At 43.1% G+C, this 18,259-nt stretch overlaps 1 protein-coding gene across 4 annotated transcripts in view; it reads left to right on the top strand.

The window, feature by feature from the left end:
- loxl3 (lysyl oxidase like 3) overlaps nucleotides 1–18,259 on the top strand; it is a 29,490-nt gene that overhangs the window by 2,248 nt on the left and 8,983 nt on the right. For 2 of the 4 annotated variants that reach the window (XM_011490791.3, XM_011490790.3), the window contains exons 2-8: nucleotides 3,311–3,639; nucleotides 5,353–5,516; nucleotides 9,623–9,840; nucleotides 11,935–12,000; nucleotides 14,626–14,676; nucleotides 16,959–17,166; nucleotides 17,249–17,429. In XM_011490791.3, coding sequence (XP_011489093.1) covers nucleotides 3,318–3,639; nucleotides 5,353–5,516; nucleotides 9,623–9,840; nucleotides 11,935–12,000; nucleotides 14,626–14,676; nucleotides 16,959–17,166; nucleotides 17,249–17,429 — 1,210 coding nt within the window. In that variant the 5' untranslated portion in view covers nucleotides 3,311–3,317. The remainder of the gene's footprint in view (nucleotides 1–3,310; nucleotides 3,640–5,352; nucleotides 5,517–9,622; nucleotides 9,841–11,934; nucleotides 12,001–14,625; nucleotides 14,677–16,958; nucleotides 17,167–17,248; nucleotides 17,430–18,259) is intronic. The other 2 variants (XM_011490792.3, XM_011490793.3) reach the window with 2 other exon arrangements.

The following is an 18,259-nucleotide window of genomic DNA, read 5'->3' as shown; positions in this document are numbered from 1 at the left end:
TTTGCAACAGTTTGTACTTATAAACACTCGTAGACACTGTTCAGAGAAATAAACCAACATTAAAAAGTGAACAGTTCAAATCTGAGGACCTAAAGGGATGTAAATACAGATAAAAACAGAATAATCACCTTTTTTAAAGAAAAAGTAGTTCTAAACATATGAGATGTCAGGGAATTGAATTATGAATGTATCTGGCTGTAAACGTTCTTTGGCGGTTAGACTCTGGAACACAGCTTGGCTCAGGATTGGGCTCAGAACATTAGGGGAAGATCCCACAGTCTTGATGATGGTTGTGGAACCAATGAGGCCTTCCAGGGGGCATAACAGAGGAGAGGAAGGCTAACGTAACGGATGGTGGAGAGAGAGACGGAGATTCAAAGAAAAATAAAAAAACAGACATTGACTGTCTGGAAAAATGGGCACAGAAACGTGTACATTTTTTTCAAAAAAAGGATCAAAATTTCTTTCCCAATCGAGATCGGTGGGTTATGCCGATTGTTGATCCGATCGTTGTTCATGTAAACGGTTCATTCCGATCGTGTGTCACTACTGCTCCGGTTTAACGTCATGCATGGTCGGTGCTTCTCCAGAGAAGACTTTGGAGCTCAAACAGGGCCGACCAGCTGCTCCGCGGACGCCCGGCGCGAAGCGCCGCCCTCGCCCAGCGGGCTCTTCGCCTCTCCCTTCAGTTACACCCCTCATGAGGGGGGTGCGGCTTCGTGCCCCGTGACGTCTGGACCCTGCGCAGTCCGGGCTCGGGTGCCGGTGGACTGAGTGAACAGTGTCTCTGAGCAGAGCAGCCGGACTTATAACTTAGTGTTTGAGGGAAGGGGAGGATGCTTTGTTATGTGTGCGTTTTGTTACGTGTGGGTAGAGTTCGGACTGCGATCCGTCCCGCCGCTCTGGGTTAGCGGCTGCCGGACTCAGGAGAACTGTGTGTCCGAGCAGAGCTTGGACTTCCAGCTCACACAGCGGCTTTGGGGCGGTGTGTGAGCTTTTCAACGCAGAAATGTCGCTCAGTCCTTAGAAACTGTTCAAACAATCACGTGGATTTGTGTTTCCAGTCGTGTCCCGACTAAATAAAGGCTGATTTTATTCCACATATTTACGTGCAGCCAGGATGCAGATTGCAGGGTTTCCATCATGGATTTATGTCCATCCAAGGCTAAAGTTGTTAGCGCGTGTTAGTTCTCTCCTAACCCTGGCTCCTTCCAGCTGCGTTATAGATAAAATGATGAGCGAACAGGCGCTTCATAATATTCACAACATTTATAAAAGTACGTTTAGAAGATCGTCTCAAATATTACAGAGCTGCTGCATAAATGTATATGGCAGCCCACTTTGTTTACAGTGGGACTCATTTCCTCTTCCGGTATTTTCAACACTACTGCGCATGCCCAAATGATTTATTCTGACTGAAAGTGAGACCATGTGAACGTTTGTTCTAATCGGAAAAAGTTTTTCTGATCCCATGTACACGGTTGGATTTTAATCCGACCATTGAGCCGATCAAGACATTTTGTGCATATAACCGCGGCTATTGTAACTGCGGCTATCCGTGTAGATCCCATTTCATCACCCAAATTGGGACAAGACCCATTCCTGACCTAGAAAAGAATCAAGCTGACTCAAGGATGGTTTTTTGATGTGTTGGACATCTGCTTGAACACCACTTATTTACATTTTTGAAGACAATTTGCACATGCAAAGACATGACAGTACTTTTGTCCTTCCCTGGAACAGCACGCATACATTGGTTTAGATATGTGATTGACTATTTACTACAGTCCTCACTGGACTGTAGTGAAAGCCAAGAAAGCAAAACTAGTAGGACTGAGCCCAACAGAGGATAAGGAGCCACAGACATCTTTGCCCAGCAGACTTGATTCCCATTCACACCTGTTCCACACCATCGAAGTACTACTTAGAAATAAACCCTGTTTAGTGCCCCAAGTAACAGGACATTAGCAAACATTCTGATTCTAGATCAATCTTTAAAGTCATCTGATGAACAGAAATCAAGATCTCATGGGGGATGCATGGTACAGAGTTAGAACAGTGGTAGAGCGGTTGAGCCCTGATTGGAATATCACAAGTTTGATTCCTGCCCATATGTCGAAGTGTCTTTGGGCAAGTCACTGAACCCCACCTTGCTCCTAGTGGTTATAGGTTGGCACCGGTGTTCGGCAGTGGATCAATGTGTAAATCTGTGTGTAAATGGGTGAATGGAAATGTGACTCTAAATCTTCTAAGAAGTTTTCAAAGCGTCATACAAGTATACTCCACGTGAATTTAGTAACACGGGCACCCTATGAGGTACAATAATATGGGACTTATTAGACATATGGATGGCTAATTGGACTTAGCTGGGCTCTGCTTCAAGTCCAGCTTAAACCCACTAAAGTCCAATAGACACTAAATATAGTATTCGTTGATTATTATGGTGCCATGTATTTTTTAGTTACATTTTAGGATCACCTCGATGTGTCCAAGCTTGGTATAGTAAAGCAATCAAGATGCAAATGCATATTATTGACTGTGTATGAGAGCTGGACTGAGCAAGTGTGACGTCTAAATTCTGGCTCCAAACAATAAAACCGGTCCCATATTAGAGCCATGTGATGGAAGTGCATAGTTAGTGGTCCGGGTCAACGTTTGGTGGCCATCACTCTTGCCAATCAGGAGTGTTGGAAGTCCACATCCCTACCACTTGAAAGCAGACTACATGAAATCTGTCATTTAAACGTTTCTAACGTACTTAAATAGAGGCATCTTGGTCAGTTTGTAACAAAATAATTGTACTACAGCAAGAATATTGTAAAAAAATAAGGATTGTCAAGAATGTTTATCCCCCGCCTGTGTCTCTTAATTGTATCTACCCCAACTTCACTTGATTGAAATCGTAGATTAGGAAGCACCAAATAGAGAAGCCACTGCAGAATATGCTCCCTAGTGATCACTCCATAAATTTGTATAAAGCTGGACTGAGGCAGGACTGACTATGACTTTTACAAATGGGGCTGCCAAGGAACCTACAGACAAACCCACACAGATCCCAGTGAAATGCTGGTATGGATGCTGGGTTTTAGTCCACTGGTCTTACCTACGACTGTGTCCCCCTGCTTGATTCCCACCATTAAGTGTTGGGCTGGGGGGGGCATAAACCTCCAATTTTTCCAGACTGCAACCCATTTTTCACCCAGGGAAGGGGTCACATGCAAAGAACAAATGTTCCCACCCAGGTGTGTGACAGACAAAGGGATTTCAACGTTAAGCGCTTTTGTCCGTTTTGTCTTTTTTGCCTCTGCAGGAAAACCATGGAGACATCAGAGCGCAGGAAGCAGCTGGCATTCAGCTTGCTCTTTGGGTTGTGGTTTCCTTGTTGTTTGGCTCAGACGACAACATCAAGCCCAGCCAGAGACACCTCCACACCATCCTCTCAGGCCAGGGTCAAGGTCAGACTGGCTGGTTACCCGCGTAAACACAACGAGGGGCGCGTTGAGCTCTTCTACAGAGGAGAGTGGGGAACCATCTGTGACGATGACTTCTCTTTGGCAAACGCCAACGTGCTCTGCCGCCAGCTGGGCTTCGTCTCTGCCACAGGATGGACCCACAGCGCCAAGTACGGAAAAGGCCAGGGTAAGGGATGCCACCGGAAACAGTCTGTGCCCTGTTTAAGGTGGAATTCACGCAGTTCCACCTTCTACCAGCTGGGAACCGACATCAAAATGGATCTGTTCTTTGAAAGTTTCTCACAGCAGGAGACTCATGCAGCATCATTCTGAGCTCACCATGAGTCACTCATAGAGGAATCGTCTGTCTTTAGCCATGATTTGAGCTTTGTCACATTGAGCTGTGAAGAAAAAAATTAAGATTGCTCTGGACCTTTGAAAATACTCTTGTAAGGTTTGTCTCTAAAATAAACAGACTCATAAACTACGTCAGAGCATCAGAGGGAAAAGCTGTACTCCAGTTTTTGGAGCCAATTCACTCCAAAAAAGCCCAAACAAATATCAGAGATGGTGTTTTTACTCTAATATTTAAACACAACTGCAGCTGGAAGACAATTAAGTTCAATTTATTTAAAAAATCCAATTAACAACAGAATTCATCCCAAACTGCTACACACAGAAGAAAATGTATAAAATGAACTCAAACTGATTAGTTTGAACTGCCCTAGAAGTGAGAAACAGATTACAGTGTTTCCCCATCAGTTTTGAGGTTATGTTCTAAAAATAACCTTTAGTAGATGAAATCCACAAAGTAGGATTATACAAGGAGTGATATAGCTAGAGACACTACACTATCCTGTTATCATTGTTCAGATACTTAAAGAGCGACTCCATATTGGACGTGTCAGTAAACAATTAGACATTGATTAGCAAATACATTAAAGTGACCATATAATGATGAATTTTGGTCCAATTTTAAAAGTAAAGTTGCTCCAATCATCACAAAAGTGAGACCCAGGCTGCACTTTTGATATTTGTCTACAAAGTGCAACTGATGAACAATATTTCAAACTTTTCTGTCATTATGTAGGAAACGCAATGCATTCCTGATGGATGGTTGTGATTATATTCAAATTTACAGACATACTAAGACTTACACAAAAGGTTAGACTCCTCTGAAAGTGTTTAAAAATGGGTCGGGCTTGGATCTGACATCGCTGCAAACTGCTAGCGCCCGTTGTTTATGGGCCGGTCCCCACAAATGCGCGGGTGGATTCCACCCAGCAGGACTCAGGCACCAACGTGACACCGGCAGGCAGTTTTCCAAACGCCACATGTCCCAGTCTGCCCGCCGAATGGGAATTCCCCCTTTGCTTGCCACTACTGAGGAAATCCTGGTTAGTGTCTTTTAATCTGCGTCGTAATCAGTTTACCAGCACGTCATCTGGTCTGATCTGAGGTTGAACACACACACAAATACTAGTGTAAAGTCTAAAGCTACCAATTACTTTGAATAGACTACAAGATCCGCCTAAACACTCACTATTCTGAGAGTAAACTCACTCAGATCTTCCTCAAATGTTTTCAAGGAGTTCCCCTTTATGAGTTGATGGTAATCATTTACTTGTGAAAAGTCATATTTTTGTCTTTCCAGCCCTGTTTGTACAATAATAGCACAGCAGTACACAGGTATCTCGACATGTCCAATATGGCGTTTACTTAGCGGATGCAACAAGCTAGTGTAGCACCTCTAGCCTATATATCTCATTGGGATTATAGATATTTTAAGGCTGTAAAAGTCCTCACTACAGCTCTAGCTTTCCTTGACCCATTTGGAAAATAGATGGATGGATGATACACACACACGTACACGCACACATTAATGTCTGCTTATCTGCAGGTAAAATCTGGCTGGACAATGTTCTTTGTAATGGAGGCGAAAAGAGCATTGACTCCTGCAAGTCCCGCGGGTGGGGCAACAGCGACTGCACTCACGATGAAGATGCTGGCATCATCTGCAAAGATGAGAGGATCCCCGGCTTTGTGGATTCCAATATTATCGATGTAAGTCACTAAAGTACATGGAACAGATTTCTGCAGGTTACCTTAAGGCAGTGCTTCTCAAATAGTGGGGGGCGCAATGCGATGCCAGGGGGGGCGCGCAGTAGAAGTGGTTTTAGGCACAGGTGCGCACATTTAACGGGGGGGGGGGGGGGGGGGGGGACAGCGGCTCAGTGCTTGGAAAACAATCTGCACCGCTATTGGTTTCCCATTATCTGTTATATGACAGAGTTTATAACAGCCTGAAACTGTGAACTGCTGTCCCTGGAGCTGCTCCTGTCTCCTGCCACATGCGTGTGTGAGAAAGAGAGGGGAGGGGTAGTGGGCTCAGGCTGCCGGGTGGAACGTGCACACGCTGAGCGCTGGCTAGATTGCTCAACGCCAGGATCACCACGTGCCTCTAGATTCCTCAGATCATGCTAATAATGTCATTCTGTATTAACTATTGTAGACATTTTGATGACGTGTCTTTATTTTCCATAAATGTATTCGTTGGATCTGCCTGTGGTTTAGTTGGTGTCAGTATTTGACATAAAGACAGCAGGTAATGCAGGAAAACAGCTGCACTTTATGACATCATAAATAAGTAATCCATCATGTAGAAAAAAAACAGCACAATGTTTTTAACCTATTTCTTCAGACTGAAAACGTTAAATATATTGGTGCTGTTACTGTTTCAGATCAATTTAGATTTAATATTATGTATTGATTGAATTATTTTTCTCAGGATCAAATGGTTCAGTTGGTCAAAATGTTTCTAGTTTAAATAAGGACTGACAGATTTTTTATTTCAGGCACTTTAAGCTTCTTTTCTGTTTTAGACTAGAACAGGGTTTCTGTGGCTAAATAAAGTTAATATTTGTTGAAAGTAGATTTTTTTTGCTTCTTTCTTTTGTTAATGTTAAAAAATACAATTTCAGGTATAGTATGACTGCGCGAGTGTGTGTGGGGTGGGGGTGGGGGGCGCAAAACATTTTCTTTTTCCTAGGGGGGGCCTGGCAAAAATGTATTGAGACGCACTGCCTTAAGGCCAGAGCTAGGTTCTCTTAAAAAAATGTAAAACCAATGTAGACAATGTTGTGATGGGGAGTTTGTGCACTAAGGGTTACTGGAACCGTTAAATATGAAGCCTTTGTCATATGCTCCCGGGAGGGGGGTTTGACCCGTACGGGTGCTCACTTGGCGACGCCTTCCCTGACGGCGCCTCTTATGCAGTCAATGATTGGGGACCAGAGCTTGTTGAAGAGCTCTGTTCAGCACTGTGAGAGGCAGCGCTGCCGCAACGGAGTGATGAGTTCTGGAAGACTTTTGAAAAAAGTATCGAATCATATCTGTTTAAAAAAGTAGAAAAATGTCACGTTTTTACTAGATATTAGTCACAATCAAAGCGGCTGATAGGAAAACTTTGATGGCCCAGCATTCTAGTAGCATTTAAACACATCATCGACACACAATTCTGGAGGCGTTGAAGGAGTCTCATAAGTCCTTGTGCACTTGTAACTTTGATCAGTGCGTACATGCGGTTTTGTGTGTGTGTGTATCAGGCAAATGGTGCATACTTTGTAAAGATTTGTATGAGTGGAAGACGTTATGAACTCGTAGTTAGTTTAAAGCTGCTATAATTTTAACATACGCTTGCATAAACTGTAAAACTATTTTACACTATTGCAACACACGCAGTTACCAGATACATAATGTATTGTATGAGTTACACACAATTCCAGTGAGACCTCTCCGCTTTCATACCCTTACACCACACTGCAGTCATTATTATGGTGCTAGCACTGGCTCCTTACGAATAGAGCACGTGTGCTGTACGCAAGGGGTGTGCAAGTCATTTCTAAGAGCTCGTAGGATGCCAATACAAAATATGCTATGATTGCCTAATTTCTAATAGTCAGGCTGCACCCAAGAAACTCTCACTCATCACACTAACAAAGCTAACAGGCTCCTTGCGCAGTGCAGAGGATTTGGGGGGTCAAAAAACAGAAAATCCGTACGACACGCCTGGGTTTCGACCTCTTCATGTTGTCTGTTTGTCACCCGCAGCATGGCTGTATAAAAAATGAATAAATGAGCATTTTTTCTCTATGGATTCATCGAGCGGTCCTTGACCTCGACATTTTGTGCGAGCCACCTGCATGGCCACTACAGATTTGGTGATTTTCCACCCGCAGACAGCCCGTGTCCACCCGTAAGGGCAGTTGTGACTTAAGGCTTTTGCTGTTGTAGATGTTGCTCCTCGGACCAGTATTACAGAAGTTCATCTGTTTGCGCGGGTGCGCTGTTGTGTGTTTTCTTACCTTTTTTATCTCCACAGCTTCTATCCTGCTTTGATTGAAGCTCTAGATCACATGTGTCAAACTCAAGGCCCGCCATGTCAAATGTGGCCCCCATGTCATTTTATGTGGCCCTCAAGAGCATAAAAGTTTTTAATTTCTTAAAATAAAAAATTAAAATTGGTGTGTATTTATTCATATCTAGGGGGGATCTGACTTGAAATATCGGATTGGGCAACTATAGATGAGGACTTAAACACTGTTCATATAACCTAACCTGACAGAATCAAATTTAAAAGGATTTATGTTAGAGCAGGGGTCGGGAACCTTTTTTGCCGAGAGAGCCATAAATGTCACATATTTTTAAATGTAATTTCGAAAGAGCCATACAAAAATGTAGTGTCCCTTTTCCACACTGAGGCACGGAGACGTAACCTCTTTTAAGGTTCTTTATTCTGGTGACTGCAGACCACAACAAACGCTATACAATTAATTCAGCAACTCCTGAATCTCTCCCGCTGAGACGAGAGCACTTCTCCCAACTTTATTCCCCTGCTCCCGCTCCAGCCCTCCCATTTCCCTTATTCGGCCCATAGCTGAACCCCATTGGTCCAAACTACCTAACAACAGGCTGAGCGACAGAACTGAGGGCCAATCAGATCTCTGCATGATGCGTTCATGAACTCCAGAACTTTTAACGCGGCCCAACAGCCATCCAACTCAGTCCGCGACAATATGTTTAAAACTAAATATACCAGTGAATGTGTGCATTTGATTTAATTTCAACATTTTTAAAGTACAATAAGTCTGTGGATTATTTTTAATAACATTGTTATGTTGTTGCTAATAAATGATGAGTATTTCTCGTGGTAGTTTTGCTGATGGTCTAGCCTGGTTTACGTGGAGTTTCTGCTTCATGCAGGCGTTGAGACTTTAAACGTGATCGTAGGTCTGAATGTTCTTTAGATGTGAGACAGACTGATCACATGCAGACGGGGAGCCAGACACACACTCACTCGCTGCAGTGAGTGACGGGCAGCGGGTTTTACGTATTTACATTCCCTGCGCGATTCACCTGCTGCCTGTCCACACAACACCTCAGCCCCACCCTCTGCTTTCTTCCTCACACATCCCGTCCCCGCATCTACGCGCTCTTTCTCAGAGACGGGAGCGCGCAGTTTTAGGCACGTCAATTCACAGGTTTCCAGGTGGTACAAACTCTGTGAAATAATAGATAATAGTAAACTGATAATGCTGGCGCTGATTTTTCTCTACATACACCTATACTACTCCGCGCCTCTGACATCGCATCGCGCCCGAGAAGGACTGGTCTAATGAAAAAAAAAGTATAATAAAAAAGATTTGTCTGCGAGCCACATGTGACCATCAAAAGAGCCATATATGGCTCGCGAGCCATAGGTTCCCGACCCCTGTGTTAGAGGAACACGATGCATATGTTTTCTATGCAACTGTAATTGTCACTTTAAAAGGTTATTGTAAATAAATAATGAGTTATTTAACATTAAGGAGTAGTTACATTTATTTTCATTACATTTAGTTACATGTATAAGTTATATCTGGCCCTTTGAGGACAGACACTATGCTGATGTGGCCCTCAGTGAAAATGAGTTGGACACCCCTGCTCTAGATGCTAATTATAGTTCAATGAAGAACATTAAACATGGATAAAGCAAGTCAGTAAGATCAGATCTGAAATCTGGGCATCTCTTTTCTGTATACAAGCAGATAATAACTCCTGGGAAATGTTTGATAAATGTGCAGAGAAGTTCATCAAATCCAAATGCTACTGTTTGCCAACCCGTCCTGCAGGCACAGGTGGATGAGTTTAAAGTGGAGGAGGTACGACTCTGGCCAGTGGTTGCCACAGCCCGCAAGAAGATGCCCATTACTGAGGGCGTGGTGGAGGTGAAGCACAGGAATGGCTGGGCTCATGTCTGCGACCTGGGCTGGACCGTCCAAAACACCAGAGTCATCTGCGGCATGCTTGGGTTCCCACATGAGCGGAAGGTCAACAAAAACTTTTACAAGTGAGTTTCTGACCCAAGTTTGATCTTCAGACATAAAATCATTGAAAAAAACACGAGGTGAAAGCCGATTAAGTTATCCCGAAGGACATTTGGTTTATGAAAACATCCTTCTGAGACAGAAGAATGATGATGCTAGCGAGGGTGATGGTGGTTTTTCATTGATTCTTTATGGGTTTGGTTAATTGGAAACCTTGCCAGGTGCTTGACCTCAAACAACACAAGCTAAGTGGAAAACAAAGAGCTTGAGGACTCAGGTGAACTTCTTAGAACAGCTGGGAATGGCCACACCAGTTGGAACAGCAGTCTATTGAGGGGACACTGGACAGAGGTGAATCCAACGAGCATGAGGTTGACGTCCAAACGAGAAGCTGGTGGTATAAAGAGGTGGAACTTAGGTCTGAACCGGAGGGCAGAATCAATGTCCAAATCCAGGTCCAATAAATATGGTAAGGGTTGTAACAAACATTCAACCAAACCAAGTTTCAGAACCGAGACGACTTGAAAACCAGAACCGGGTGGTGAGGAGGAGCAGTGAAAGCTCAGTAAAGCAAGCATTATAAAGACATGCTCCAGGAGCTGACAGCATTTAGTGGGGGACATCATCCAGTCTTATGTAATTGAAACACCTATACCAATGGTTAACCACTGTGCTAATTAGTATGCCACTGTTAGTGCTCCCACCTCACAGGGGGGAAGGCGCTGGTTCAAATCTCTGCTGGGTTCTTTCTGTGTGGAGTCTACATGTTCTCCTCATGGATGTGTGGGTTTTTCCAGGCACTCCATTTTCCTCCCACAGTCCAAAAACATGCTTCACAGGTTAAATAATGCATTGAAGTGGTCCTTAGGTATGACTCTGAGTGTGATTGATGACCTGTTCAGGGTGTACTCCGCCATGAGCCAATAGTACAGCACAAGTTTATTAGAAATTCACCTCTGAGCTGTGGGCAGGAGTGTTGGCATTGAGCAATACCACTCCCCCTTTCCCATTACCTGTTTACACATTCTCCAACTAGCTTACAGCCCCTCACAACCCCAATTTAACATTAGCCATGCAACAAAAAGAAGAGCAATATCGGAGCGATCCAGCAGTACAGTTAAGAGCAAGATGTGCGCTCAGACGAGGAAAACAAAGACGGGCACGGATCTTTTTGTCTGTAAGTTTGATGCATCAGAATGGAGCAGAGCATAGTTTCTGCATCACAAATACGATCTTTTTCCAACTACATTTCTTGCGTCTGCTTCTGATTCACGATTTAAATAAAAAAATATTCAGAAATGCTGTTTTAAGCTTAATGTTCTTTATTTTTGTCCTCTAGCATGTGAGAAAGTTGCAAGAACATGTTACAAACACCAAAAACACAATTTCCATCATAGTGGATCTTTAAAGCTTAGTGTTAAAATTGTATCTACATGTTCAGAAGTTTTGAGGATGAAGTATTTCATTCCACGGTGCTGCCCTCTCAAAAGTAACTTCAACACAGATGGACGCATGACTTGTGGGGAAGCATTGCCTATGTTAGCTTCAGCTGATTATCAGCAGCTGTAAATATCAGCAGCTGTAAATAATTACTCATTTTTAATACCTTTCCATTTTTACTCTTCTGCCTTTGTGCTTTAACTGACGCTGATAGAACTTCCAAGAAGATAATAAACAACTGTGGGCTTGTGCGGATGTTAGCCTTTGTTCAGTCTGGAAAAGGAATGTTTCATGGGTTATGATGGAAATGTTCCTGCCAACAGTTAGATTTACACAACAGCATTCACTAACGGGATGGGAACAAGCGAGGCGTGCACGAGTGAGGCGTACACGGCTGCGGCTCCATGCCTGCTCCGTGGCCCTTTTCTTCTGTCTGGAGCGTTTGCTCGAGCAAAGCATTTTTCTCCCGTTCTTTAACAAGTCAGCTGCAGTTTTTTCTGCTGCAGAGGGTTTCAGCAGCACTGGGGGGGGGGGGGGGGGGGGGGGGGTCCTCTCAGGCATGTGTGAGGCTCCAGGAATGACCTGGATGGGTCTGGATGGTTCTGTGAAACGGGGGGAATTTCAGAACTGTGCTGCGATGTTTGCTCCTGTCTATGTGACGGATCTCACTGTTGCAGACTGATGAAGGGGCCAGCAGCGGAGACGGTCTCTGGTCCAAAGAGGTTCACCTCAGCCCACGGAAGGTACCCGGGTAATGGGACAACCCACTGCTGCTGTTGTCACAGTGGGTTTCCTGAGGCTGAAGTTCCTGCTGTGGCTGGATGAACCCCTCCCTTTAGGTTTTCCTCTGTTCTTTTAGCTTTTTTACCTTCATGACACTGACTGAAACGCAGCCTGAAGGACTATTTACATTTTCCTTTGATCATTAATGATCATTACATTGGACAATGCTTGACTCCCATGTCCTTCTTTACATTAACCCTTGTGCTATCCTATGACCCCCCCCTTACATTGACGTGTTCTCCCTACCATGACAAAGGTGGATAAAGGTGGAAAGATTTCATGTAATCCATGGACACCAGTGAAGATCACAAATCATTGAAGAAAAAAGGTTCAGAGCTCTGTCTGGTGGGTCTAGATGAGCCGACTCCCAATGTTAAAGTGCCTAGGATAGGGTTATAGCCCCACTTCGATCGTATTTTGATCTATTGTTAAAGTCTTACCAGTGCTCGTTTGCTTATGATTATTCAATCAAAAATAGCCAAATAAAAACCCAATGTTGTTTCCTGGGACATAATTTTTGCAGAGCGGCAGTAGTTCATCAGAAATTCTCTTCTGAGTTGTGGGCGGGACATTAAACTCTGTACCGTAATTATGCACTTTCCTGCTAGCTTACAGCCCTTCACTCCCCCAACCTAACATTAGCAATGCAACAAAATGGCAAGCAACTTCGGAGCTATCCAGACGTACAGTTTTGATTCAGATGCCAGCTCAGACGAGGAAAACAACGACTTACATGGAGCTAATCGTGACATGCTCGCTACTTTTATTAAACATCAAATATGATGTCACCCCGCCTGCTGAATTTAAATTCTCATTAATATGAACCTTTTACGAATACTTAATTATGAATCCACTTATGATGCAAACTTGGATGATTTATAAAAGATAAATATACATACATTTTTTCAAATGAAAAATTGTGCAATGCATTGTGGTCTGTATTCGCCCATTCAGTGAACATTGACCATTGACTGTATGTGAGAGAAATGGATGGAGTGAGTGTGACATCACCCATGGAAAATGGCTCACAACCAATCGTCATTTTTTCACGAAACGAACGTCACCATGTTGAGACCAGACAACAGATGGTAGGCAGTGATTGGTCTGAGTCAGTCTGAATCTGTCAATCAAATGTTTTGAACATTCCATGTGAGACCACGTCCTTTATTGAAGCATCTGATTGGTTGATTTAAAAACTTAATAACTTGCAATACAGAAAATTTATCTTGAAAAGAAGAAGAAGAAGAAGATTAATAATGACATTTTTTTTTAAAAGGCATCAGAGCTGTGAAGAAACTGGATTCTCTAGAAAGGACTGTGTTAAATATTAGTTCGTACCCCGTCAGTTTCTTGCACACAGAAATTAAATGAATAATGACTCAGAGACAGTAACTTAGCTTTTGTAGATGTACTCCGTACAAAGAGCACAAATTTGAAGGCAGGGTTACAGACAGATGAACAGAGTTGTTGCATCAGAGTCCGAACAAAGGAACTCAGAAATAGGCTTGGTATATATACCTTGCATTTGCATATTCAGAACCTCATCCGATGGGTCATGGTGTGAAAAACACACCCACAGACTGTTGCAGGCTAGATGTTCGAAGGTCAGAGAACCTAAAGTGTCAGATCTCTCTGAGGCTACCACAGACATTTGCCAGAGCGCATACAGCAGAACACACAAAGATGAACGGGGAGGATGCTGAAGGAATGTTACAAGACAATAGTCTTGGTTGTGCTCTGTAATATAATTTTGAGATGATAATACATAGTGAATCAAGTTTAAACCATCAGTGTAAAAAAAAGTAAAAGTTAGTGTAAAAGGGAGTTTCTAACTATTCTGTTTCTAATCACTCCTAACAATAATAGCTGTTTATTTCTCTATAGAAATCTATGGGATTTTGGCTTCTTAGTACCAGTTTGTACTTCCTGTTTGAAATGCCAGGGGGGAGGGGTCACCCAGTCCAGTTCACTCATACAGTCGATGCTCAATGCTTCAATCCAACCTTGTGTACTGAGAGTCAAGCATGGACCAATTGGGTTTGCTTTCCACTTGTACAGAAGACCCCTACCACCCCCACCAGGATGTTGAGCTGGCACAGCCTACAATCAGCATGGTGTTCAGCATGATTATTGAACTGTGCTGTAGCTCATTCTTCGATCCCTAAGTGCCTCTCATTTACCCCCCTCTGCACATTTTTGAGGCAAAAATGTGAACGATTACAGAAACCGCTAATAGACGAACAAACGTCTAATTACATCTTCCCTTTTTAAAATAACAGCAAAATTTAACATAAACAACAAATGCTGAGATGAACATGATGCCTTTGTAAAGTGGGGAGGGTCCACTTCGCCCCATGAGGGCCACTGTCCCGCAGGTACAGTACACCTGTCCTTCCTGCTGCTTCTCTTTGGACCAGGTGTGTCCAGCCAATCATAGGCTGAGAGGACAAGTGCCCTCCAGATCTCCGCTGCATTAAATGGTGCCAGCTCGAATGGTCTTTACATGACCTTTGTCACCACATTTCAACCGCTTTCTGCTGTGCTCTCTCCCCAACTCTGAAGACTAACCTGTATTTACCTTGCAGGCAGAGATCTAAAGCTAAAGCTAATTCTGTGCAGAGTCGTCCTGGACAAAGGTAATCTGGGAGGGCTTTTGAAGCTGCATGGATGAGTGCCACATTCACACAAACATAGCCATCAGTTTAAGATTTTGGAGCCACGTACACATACATCTGCCCCGCACATGTGTAGAATGACTGCTATCACATGTCGCTTCCTGTCTGGAAAAACCAGTCCAGCGAACGGTTCCCCTAATCATCACCACGCAATTCTTTGCTTTGTTTTCATTATGTGGGTGTCAATCAAATGTTTCTCAAAGATATCATAAGACAATATGAGGAATGATTTTAACCAGACACATCCTCCAGGGATAAATGTTGGCTTAGACAAGAAAAAAAAGACTTGGTCCAGACTTAAGCCAAAACCTTTATCTAGGCCATTCCAAGGTGAACCTGCTGCTCGGATCTTTATTCTGCCAACATTTTTGTGAATTGATGGAACACATTGAGCCCCTCCATCATCACACGTCATCTCCTTCGTTCACCTCTCACTCTTTTTGGAAGTATGGAAGTCTCTCTGTTATCTGACCTGATCTGAGTCTTCACCTTTATGCCTTATCTGCTTCTCTAAATACTTCCTGGACGTCGTTTTTTTAGGTTGTTTGCTCCTGAAAGGTTCTCAGCAGTTTTCTTTATTGGTAGCTGATGGCTCTGAAATGCAGATAAAGAGTTTTTTTGTTTAGACCCTTCGGATATTTCAGTTTGTCAGGGAGAAGCTTTTCAAATGCTTGGAGAATGTAAAATTGTGTAAGAAGTGGAGGGTCAGAAAAGGAAATGTAGGTCTATTACTAGAAATAGTCTATAGTCTTATTTTTTAAACAGTGTACCAATACCTTGTTATTAATATTCACACCACATGTAGGTGAAATAATGTGTGACTTTCAGAGAGAGTTGGCTCTTTGATCAATGACTGTTACATTTGTTCAGTACTTCACACCACACTCATCCTTCCATCCATCAGTTGATCCGTCCATCATCACTCATCACTCCATTTATCCATTCACCCTTTCATCCATCCATCCATCCATACCTACACCTACTAATTTATTCCATCATGAATCCAACAGGTCCTACTTAAATCCATCTATCCCCTTCATTCATTCATTTCTCAAACCTTTCATTTGACCATCCATCCACCCCTATGAACAACAATGTTTACATCAATTAATCTATTCCTTATTATTCCAATAAGAACTATATTCATCCATTTAATCATCTGTTGGATCATCCATACATACATCCATCAATCTATTCATACATCCAGTCATCCATCCATTGACTTATCCGTTTATGTGTACATTATTCAATATATCCCTTCAACAACCCATTCATCTCCCATCCATTTATTCTTCCACCAATCCATCCATAAATATAAAAATACAGACATTACACATATACATATCCATTGTTCCTCCACCCCTACAGCAATCAATCTATCCCTACAACAATGATCCATTTCCAAATCTACACCTTTCCATTTATGTATCCATCCATCCATTCATCTATCATTCATCCGCTTATCCAAACAGTGTTCCCCCGGTTATTCGTGTTTCAAAATTCACAGTTTCACGTATCCGCAGATTTTTCTGACATGTGACCCGTCCGGTTCATCACAAAAACACAGCTCAAGACGCTTGTATGAGACTTTTGCGTCCGAAGGAGATGCTGCAGGGGAAGAGGGGAGCGGAGATGAAGAGCATCGGCCCGTCGGCTTCCTTGCTGCCTGCTAAGGAATATTTCACAGCTATTTCCAGCAGTTCCTGAATCGCTACCAACCAAAGTTTGTGCCCCTGCACGGTGAAATGGCATCAGCTGACTCAGAAGTGGCTGGAAAAAATTCTGAAATGTTGAGGAAGATAATCGCAGAAAATAATTATCCGGATGAATGAATGATGGATAAAACAGGCCTCTTCTGGAAGATGTTGACCTCTCGCACTTAACTAACGAAGTGACAGTGACGGTTGGCTTTGTCTTCATATTCAAGGGTGTCTCTGGTCCCTAACCTGCGTGAATATAGGGGGAATACTTTATGTCTATCATTTGTCAAACTATTCCTCCACCAATCCTTCATTTGCTACATACATTCATTCATTTATTCATCCATCTGTTTATCTATTCTATCAATATATCCATCATTCTTCTACCCTTTAATTCCTTCATCCACACAAACAAACCACAAACATCTGTCTTCCAATCATCACTCCATTTCTTGATCAATTCATCAAAGCATTTATCCATTCAGGTCTACATCAGTTTATCCATCCCTTCATCCATTGATCATTCCATCCGTCTACCCCCAGGCTGTACTTGGAGCGTCAGAAGAACCAAATCCTCGTCCACTCTGTGTCTTGTACTGGCACAGAGGTCCACCTGGCCGCCTGCCCCCTGGAGTATTCCAAACCCAACAGCACATCCTTCTGCTTAGGGGGCATGCCGGCTGTGGTCAGCTGCATGCCGGGGCCGCTGTTTCTGCAAAACAGCAGCATAAAAAAGAAAGTTAAAGTTTCGGTAAAATAACAGACTTCCAGCAGATGTTTTTCAACAGATGAGTGTTTCAAGTCATTGTTCCTGACGGTCTGAATGTTTTTAGACCAACGTTAGGCTGAAGGGAGGATCCAAGGTGGGGGAAGGCCGAGTGGAAGTGCTGAAAGACCGTGACTGGGGTACCGTGTGTGACGACCGTTGGAACCTGCAGTCGGCCAGCGTGGTCTGCAGGGAACTGGGCTTTGGCACCGCCAAGGAGGCTCTGACGGGGGCCCGCATTGGACAGGGTGAGCTGTGACACCAGATCAGATATGCTTGTTCCATTTCTTTCTTTGTCCAAATCACTGTTTCAACAAATCACAAAAAAGCTTGTGGTTCTGTAGACAGGGTTTGTCTGTCGTACTTCTTGGCGCTGATTTCTTCACCTTTTGGCAACCTGTTTATTTCCATTTTCAGTGAAAGTACATTTGCTAAAGAAAAACATTTTTTAAATCATTTTTGCAGTTAACTTACCTACCCAGAAGTAAGACGACTTGATCTCTGAGGCTCTGGGGTTGTTTTTGTAAGGAATTAACATTATAATACACTAAAGTAAAATATGTCCAACACAAGAGGCTGTCAGCTCTCATCTGCCTGCCCAGCTGTTGGACAGGACAAGTAAAAAATAAATAAATAAATAAACATTATAATACACTTAAAAGTTGAAAAAATGTGATGGTGGTGTGCTCGTCAATGCTCTAAGAATTGACCCACTTGACTAATTTGGATGTGACCTGTTGGATGGAGAACTTCCAGCCTTAGTGGCATGTGCCAATACGGGGGGGTTGGCCCATAGGGGTGCTGCTGGTTTAGATTGAGGGTCATAGAGAGGAGTGCCGCCATCCTAATCGGTGTTCAGGTGTTTCTTACAGCTTCCTTAAGGCTCTTAAGGCCACCTAAAAACATATGTAGGAAAATGGAATTCATTGTTGTGAATCAGGAAGTATTTTTAAGGATAATGTAGGTTAGCTACTGCCGTTTCATGCCGGCACTAACGTAGCTAGACTGCAGAACTAGAAGTAACAAAGTTTGCTTTAGCCTGAAGTGTGTGAAGAGGCAGTTAAATATTAGTAGCCTC

Source organism: Oryzias latipes, chromosome 22 (assembly GCF_002234675.1).
Source record: "Oryzias latipes chromosome 22, ASM223467v1".
Classification (NCBI taxonomy): Eukaryota; Metazoa; Chordata; class Actinopteri; order Beloniformes; family Adrianichthyidae; genus Oryzias; species Oryzias latipes.
Note: the sequence above shows the minus strand (reverse complement) of the source record. Positions and strands in the feature narration are given on the sequence as shown.